The 8506-nt window shown below is 36.6% G+C and overlaps 1 protein-coding gene across 1 annotated transcript; it reads left to right on the forward strand.

Moving 5' to 3' along the window:
• The first annotated feature begins 2213 nt into the window (after positions 1-2213).
• Positions 2214-4398, forward strand: LOC145303846 (uncharacterized). The gene is made up of 3 exons (XM_080145500.1): positions 2214-2362; positions 2857-3901; positions 4290-4398. Exon 2 carries the CDS (start codon positions 2876-2878, stop codon positions 3869-3871), a length of 996 nt encoding a protein of 331 aa, XP_080001626.1. The 5' UTR covers positions 2214-2362; positions 2857-2875; the 3' UTR covers positions 3872-3901; positions 4290-4398.
• The last annotated feature ends 4108 nt before the right edge of the window (positions 4399-8506 follow it).

An 8506-nucleotide genomic window follows, 5' to 3' on the forward strand; every position in this document is an offset into this window, starting at 1 on the left:
TTAAAATTTTGAACAAGTTTGTTTTTATAAAGTTCTTCATAAAACCACTCCTTAAGTGAGTTGATTCATGGCCATTTTTATCAGTTGCTTTGCTAAGGTCACGGAAATTTATGACAGAGAGGTTTTAAGACAGACTTTATAAAAGCAAAGTTGTTAAAATTTTAAATAAATAATATTTGCTTTTCTTGTCATGATTATGCGGTAACTCCTAGTGGATGAAAATTGAACTTGAAATTTTCAAATCTAATTTTCTCAAAAACGGCTGCATTTTAGAATGAAATGCACCATGTCCCAATTTAGGTTCTGACACAAAAGTCAAAGCACCTTCGTACGCTTTGTGTCTTATTTTTTTTTGAAATAATTTCGTTGTTGGTATAATCTGCAATAATACGATGGTATTTTGACAATTAGATTCGCTAATAAAAAGATAGCATTTATTTATCATCTATTATCACATCCCTTTATCCATGATTATTAGATTTGTTAAAATGTGCGGTTATAAGGCAATGAAAAAAAATGGGGTTTGGGCAATCTTCAAATAGTCAGCAGCGAAGCTGCTTTTTAATTATGGAATGTAGGTCTGTTCTTTAATATCTATTTTGTGTTGTTATTATAGTAAAGAGACCATAGTCAAAATAAAGGTGACAGGATGTCTGTCTGTGTGTCAGTGAAGCTAATTATAGGTCTTTGGAAGGTTAATAACTATTTTGGTGTAGGGCACCTAGCCCTATTTAAGAGAAATTGCCCCAGAAAAAATCTTCTCATAAACCCTGGATTTTTTTACAATTACAAAAAAATAATGTTATTGAAATTGGTGGGTCGACTTACACTAGAATTAACTGACTATAATACGATGCGATAAATATGTATCGAGAAATAAAAAGTACACTTTTCTACTTTGTATATTATCACCCTTGTTTTTCTGTGATGGATTGTTGGTTATTTAAAAATAAATGGTAGCTCCGCCTTTTTGCATCTTCATTAGAATTATTACTCTAGATGGACTGTCAGTGCACAATAATCCGTCCAACTTAAAAAGGAATTTTTAGCAGACGAAGATTTTTGTTTATATTTAGTCACATAGGATTCATTCAAATTATATGAGCTACAAAGTTTTATAGGTATAATTTCCCAAAGCTAAGAAAATCCTAAGAAAATACTACAATATACTAGCGGCTTCGCCCCAAGAGACCCCTAAGGGCACTCGACAAGTGGGGAATTGAATCCCAAAACCCATTTTTTAAATTAAGATTTAAAGAAGAATTTTTAAAAAAAATTTGAGGGGGGAGTATGGGTTCTATTTTTATATAAGTAAACCTATTTTCATATTTTCTATAAATGAGATAACGGTTTCATTTTCTGATTTTATGCATATCTGTTTAATTATACTGCATATTTAAATACTTTTAATTGTCTTATCCCTCAAGATCCCTAAAAGTTAATAAATCTTCTAACAAATCCAAATTAGTCCATTTAGTCTTATTTAGTCTAGTCTGCCTTTTTATCCAAATATTATGCTTTTTCCCCTCATGGATATGACAACAGACGATAAATTAATAAATCCCCCCAAAAATAATCCATTATGCAGATTAAATTGTTGGTGGAAAAGTTTGGACATTGTTTAATGATACAGCAAAGGGACATTGGCCTATAGATTATACTGGTACTCAATGTTTTATAACCTCGTTATCTTATTCGTTAACAATAGCAACTTTGGGTACTTTTATTGTATTTTGATTGGTTGGTTGAAAAATGGTAGTTTCAAAACTTTTATTCTTCTTATCAAATTTAGAGCTTTCAGTTATGGACGAACAAATGTTAAATGTAGAATACATTTGCTTTTAAAAGTTAATTTAAACATAAAATAGAATTAATGTTCTTAATATGATTCGGACAATTTACTACATAATTGATTTTATAAGATGATTTGAGCTATATTTATTTTGAATTAAGATTAATTATTTATCATCAAGAACTTATATATACATAAGTAGCGCGGCAAAGATCCATTAATATTTTTTTTAAGTAGATAGGACAGAGATGTTAAGGGATAAGACAATGGATGATAAATTGATATACATCCCCAATGATGAAAATTAATATTGCCCTTCTATAAATTTGAATTACTTATTGGTTAAATGTTTAAACACTGCCAGTTGGAGACTAACCAATCAAAATTTAATAAATTGGTCAAATATTGGTCAGCTGACCCACACTCACTCAGCACCCTCGGTTCCGCCATCTTCACTTCATCATGGCCTGTAGTACGTGTGACAACCCAGAATATTGGTCAAAGTTTAAAACAAATTTGGACGCTGCTTTGGATGTTAAGTTTAAAGAATACGATGCGAATATAGCTAAGGTAAGGGATGAGCTTATTCATAGTACTTTTGCCAGTCATAAAACCGAAATAAACGATATTAAATTGAGAGTCTCAGATTTAAATGTTAAAATTCAATCTATCGAAGGTATAGAAAATTTCGTAGATGCTAAATCTGTTGCAAGTGAACAAAAAGCGATTAGGACCACGATTACACAACAAAAAGACTATTTAAACTCTATTGAATCGTCGAGAGAAAATTTCGTCAAATTTCAACTTCTACAAAACTCGATAAGAGAGCAAAGGTGCCGCGATTGGAGTTGTAGAATAGTGAATTTTCAGCAGCCGTGGAGCCGTGAAAATATTACAGAGTTTATCATATTTAGAAACATTATAAGGCCCACCCTTGAAGCCGCTCTTAAACGTGGAGAATTAGAATATATTCCCTCACATTTTTGTGATATCGTCGAGCGTGCCCATATGCTCCCATATACAAAGGGCCAGATCCCCGTTTTTATTTTTCGTTTTATGTCTAGATCCTACCTCGACGCGTGGATGAACAATAAGAAGGCTGTGCTTGACCGTTACAACGCCGAGATCAAGAGGTTCAATCCCAGGAACAACGCGTCACCGGTCCCGTTCTTCCCCAATAGGTTAGTCCAGGCGAAGCAAGATATGTCCGACCTCAACAGGAAGACCATGACCTTTGTGTATGCCACAAACCAGATTTCGAGGGCCAAAGTCGCTGGCCAACATGTCCAATTTCAGCTCAAGAACGGCAGCCGCTGGATACGCTGCCTTAACCCGTTTGGCAAAGACCTGAAGGAAATGGCCCAACCCATACCTGGAAGCGAGGATTTTTTTCTGTCAGAGGCACCGCCTATCCTTTGTTTCAACAAGCTAGCGCCTGAGGAAAGGAAAACATTCTTCTCTAATCAGGCTGACTTAACAGAGGATGACTTCCCAAGACAGTTTAGTACGATCACAGCCCACCCTTCCAGCACGATTCAACATAATTTAACGTCTGCCCCTGCCCCAGCTCTTGGGGACCTAGCTGTGTTCCCTCCCATAGACTCTGCCGCAACCGTCGCAACCGCCGCACATACAGCCGTTGCACCAGCCGCACAGCCCACACAGTCAGTACCTGCCGCCGTCGCATCCGCAGCCGCCGCTACAGCTGATTTCACTGCCGCACCTGCCGCCGCGCTCACCGCCGCACCTGCCGCCGTGACCGCCGCCGCATCTGCCGCCACGTCTGCCGCACTTGCCGCCGTGTCTGTCGCCGTACCTGCGGCATCTATTGCCGTACCTACCGCCACACACACCGCCGCACTTGCCGCCACGTCTGCCGCATCTGCCGCATCTACACCTGTCGTTGACTCAGCACCTTCCGTACCTGTTGCCCCTGTCGTTGACTCAGCACCTTCTGTACCTGTTGCCCCTGTCGTTGACTCAGCACCTTCTGATCCTGTGGCCACGAGGGCCAAAGCTAGAGACACCGCCAACAAAGCTAAGCAAAGCAAAGCTACAAAGGCGGTAATCACATCATGAGGTTAAGTATCTTATACGTCGGAAAAAAAGGTACTTAACAAAATTATTATCATCATTTTTAAATTCATTTACAAAGTGATTTATTTCGAAAAACTTAATGTTTATATCCACGTAAACTCTATATTATTATAATATTAATATTAAATATTACCCAACTTGTTAGAACGCCAACATAGCATATTAATTTCAATCTATTTTTCTTATTTTTCTGCTGATTAGCATATAAAATACTTGGAACTTGTATGAAAATGAGTAGGGGGAACTAAACTAGCTTGAAATGTGTTGCCACCCCCAACACACACATAAACTAAACGCTATCGGAATAACCATAGTAAATATGGTAATTTTTTTCGCTTTAACGATAATATATTGTATATTACCTATTTTTATTTGTCCACTAATATCTACTGTGTTTCAGATGTCCATACTTGATGTTAAGACGATTCCTCCTGCGGTGCTCCTGGACCAGCTCTGCTATGACAAACCTCCCTAATGATCAGATTAACCAGGATTACGGTAACTTAAACGATAACATTGGTCTAAATCTTATGAATCCGATTTACGGCGACTACTTTAACGATTTTGAGAACGAATTCGGAATAAATTGCGTTTTTTCAAGTGAACAAGGTATCGTACAGAAACTGAAAACATTCAATGAAAACCTTCTCAATATTTTTAGTATTAATTGTCAGTCATTACATTCTAAATACAATGATATTGTCTCCACTGTAGACTTCTTTAGACAACATGATATCCACTTAAATGTTCTGTGTTTTCAAGAATTATGGCTGAATAAGGATGTAAATATGGATTGCTATGGAATTAATAATTACGATTGGCATGTTAAACTCCGCACAAAAAGTAGGGGGGGAGGGGTGGGTATTCTAGTAAGCAAATATTATAAAGTAGATAAACTATTTGATAAATTTTCATTTAAAGAAAATATTCTTGAATCTATTTGCTTAAAAATTTCCCACAATGGACTAAAGTTTTGCTTACTAAACTGTTATCGGCCACCCAATCAGAGTAGTGCTGAAATAGAAGAATTTTTTGAACTTTTTTTGGACCTGATTGATAGAATAGCAGCTTTAAGCATACCATACTTCATTGTAGGAGATTTCAATTTTGATCTTTTCAAAATAAATAATATAAATAGCAACTCCATGAGAATTATTGAGTCTTTTTCCTTTAACGGTATCATAAATACCGTTACCAGAGCTACTAGAGTAACTAGAACCACTGCAACCCTTCTTGATTTATTCGGGGTAGGTAACTTTATTCAAAACCTAATGTCTTCCTTTGTCTTAACTTCAAAAATCTCCGATCACTTGCCAATTATTAATTCATTCCGAATAGACAGAGTAAATAAACCCAAACCTCCAGATTTCTTTGAAAAAAGAGAATTGAATGATGAAAACTTTGATGCCTTAAACTATGCACTCTACCACACTAACTGGAATCACGTTTTAAACCAAGACAACACAAACATTGCTTATGATAACTTTATTTCAACCTTTTTGAGACTTTATAATGAAAAGTGTCCAGTTAGAAAAAAACGAAAAAACAAACGTACCCAGCCTCAGCAGCCTTTCATGTCAGACTTTTTATTGCGTTGTAGATTGCATAGAGATATTTTGTACAGCAACTTTTTAAAAGACAAAACAATTGAAAATGAAAGTATTTACAATGTCTATAGGAATAATTACAATAGGCAAGTGAGAAGAGCAAAGATTGAATATTACAGACAACAAATAAGAGATGCAAACGGGGATGGGAAAAAACTCTGGAAAACCCTAAAGGAAGTCATTGGGTTTAGTAAATCTTCCCCTGAGTGCACATACCTTCAAGTAGGCCCAAACAAAATTGAAAATGACCAAGAAATAGCTAATGAATTTAATCGTTATTTTAGTCAGATTGGGTCTTCCCTAAGGCCTGAAATTCCTTCCACCCCCAAAAATTTCTTTGAATATTTACCACCCCCATGTCAAGATTCCCTCTTCTTTGAGCCATTGTACCCCTTCAAGGTTATTAATATCATTCGTAGTATTAAACCTAAGCGTTCCACAGACATAAATGATGTCTCGATGTATGTTCTGTCTCGCTGTGCTGATACCATTGCCACTCCCTTAACACATGTTTATAATTTATCACTTCAAAATGGCACTTTTCCTGAAAAAATGAAAACTTCCAAAATAGTTGTCCTTCACAAATCAGGTTCACTCAGCGAGGCAGATAATCATCGAGGAATTTCACTCATTGACAACTTTTCCAAGCCCATTGAAAAATATGTCTGTGAAACGCTGGTTAAGTTCTTGGAAGATCGGTCTTTTTTTAGCAACCGCCAGTTTGGCTTCATGAAAGGAATCTCAACCTTTCACAATGTATTGAACTTAAGCACATTGATCACCCAAGCACTCAGTCGAGACACTTCCTGTATGGCCATATTTTTGGACATAAGGAAGTGTTTCGACATGATAAATAGGGACATCCTTTTTAGCAAACTGGAGAATTCAGGGATAAGGGGGGTTGCACTTGATTGGTTCCGTAGTTATTATGCAAATAGGAAACAGCGTGTATATTTTAAGGGCCTTTTCTCCTCCACAATTGAATTCATTATCATTGGCGTACTTCAGGGGTCAGTCCTGGGACCAATTCTTTTTTTGATTTTTATCAATGACCTTGTTTCATGCAGTGAAGAGATCCTAATCAATCTCTTTGCTGATGACGCAGTGGGCTTCATTGAAAAGCAGAATATTATACAATTGATCAACCTTGTAAAGGAGCTTGTCCCCAGACTGACCCAATGGTACAATGCCAATAAACTTCTTATTCACCCCCGCAAGACCAAATGTATGGTCTTTTCCTCCCCCCGTGAGATACTCACCCCCGCTGAGCTCGCCGCTAAGACCAACTTTGAAGTCTATGTAAACATGAATAATCATAACGAAAATGATGAGTCAAAAATCACTAAGTTGGATCTTGTGAGCGGTACCAATGAGGGTAGTATCAAACACTTGGGAATTCAATTGGACGAGAAAATGAAGTTTTCTTATCATCTTGAAAAAGTCTATAGCAAAGTCTCTAAAATAATTTATAGTATGAAAGTAATGCGTCATTTGTTGGACAAGAAACACTTAAAGCTACTCTATTCTTCTTATATTAAGTCGAATATCGAATATTGTTGTCTCCTGTTCACTGCCTGTCCTATGTATCTGTTAGCACCAATCATTAAGTTGCAGAAGCAAGCCATTAGAATAATCGAAAATTTACCTAGCAGAGCTCACACAGCTGAATTCTTTAAATCTAATGGCATACTTCCATTTAACCTGTTAATTGAATTCAATGTTTGTAAATTTATGCACGCCTATAAATTAGGCAATTTTCCCAAAATTTTCGAAAACACCTGGAATTTTGTTCAAGACAGACATACGTATGGCACTAGGAACAGGAACAACTTTGCTTACGAACCGGGCACCAATAGAAACTTTCTCCTGCACGCCCCTCTTAACTCTTTCCCAACTATATTCAACAACCTTCCACTTGAAATTAAACTAATTGATAATAAAAATATTTTTAAGAAAAAATGTTTTACTTATTACCTAAACAAGATTGAGTTTTAAAAAAGCAAATATTTTAAAAAAGCAAATATTTTATTTTTGAAATTAAACTGATTGATAATAAAATTATTCTCAAGAAAGATATTTTACTTACTTATTACTTACTTTCTTAAAAAAAAAAGCAAATACTTTATTTTTTCTCTTCCTCTATTTAACAATTTTTTGTTCTAACTAAGTTTCTATTCGTATCTTTAGCCCTCGACTTTTTGTAAGCACTTAATTTCTATACCAAAAAAATAATAAAACAGCATTTCTTTAACCTCAAATCTCAACGAGTAGGTTCCGTAGGAACCGACATACATACCTATGTATAGAGTAGCTTTAGCATAGTTTGTTTCTTATCCACTTTATTCATTTTACATTTTATATTTTGACTTTGACTTCTTCTATTATATTATATATTTTTTATCAAGCAACTAACGAATCGCGCAACCTCTACCTCTATTTTATCTAATAAAAAAATAACAAAGTTTTTTCATAATTTTGACCAAAAATATATTTATTTATTCAAATTTAGATATCGAAAATTTTGTTTAATATATGACTATCGCTGACTGGACTGGTTAAGCTCATGTAGTGGGCATAGCCATCTACTCGTCGTAGTCGCTGGAGTCATCGACGTCGTCGGGTTCCTGTTGGAGGAGCTCCTCCACAAGGTCCTGCTGGACGGTGACCAAGCGGTCCATGGTGGCGATGGAATCCATGTTGGCCTGGAAGGAGCGGGCGTACGTGGGCATTACTGAAATTAGCCTCACGACTAACCCATAGTTGGAGTACATCATGCGGAGGATCTCCTCATCGATGGCATCTTGGCGGAATCTCCTCCACATAAGTCTGTCGCCCTCGTACACGACGCCCATTAACCTCCTCTTGACCATAAACCAGAGGTCCAGACAGCGCCTGTCTACCCCCGGAAATGGGAGTAGATCAGGCACTGCCGCGAGGTTCAGCAGCTGCTGGACGCCGTGCACGGGTGCAGGATCATCGATTTCATCGCTTGAGTTCAACATGGCGATGA

This window comes from Acartia tonsa, chromosome 13, assembly GCF_053477335.1.
Source record: "Acartia tonsa isolate MP-2025a chromosome 13, ASM5347733v1, whole genome shotgun sequence".
Classification (NCBI taxonomy): domain Eukaryota; kingdom Metazoa; phylum Arthropoda; class Copepoda; order Calanoida; family Acartiidae; genus Acartia; species Acartia tonsa.

Bases quoted from the DNA above. Each gene is read 5' to 3' on its own strand.
- LOC145303846 (XM_080145500.1), top strand. From the start codon at position 2,876: ATGAACAATAAGAAGGCTGTGCTTGACCGTTACAACGCCGAGATCAAG.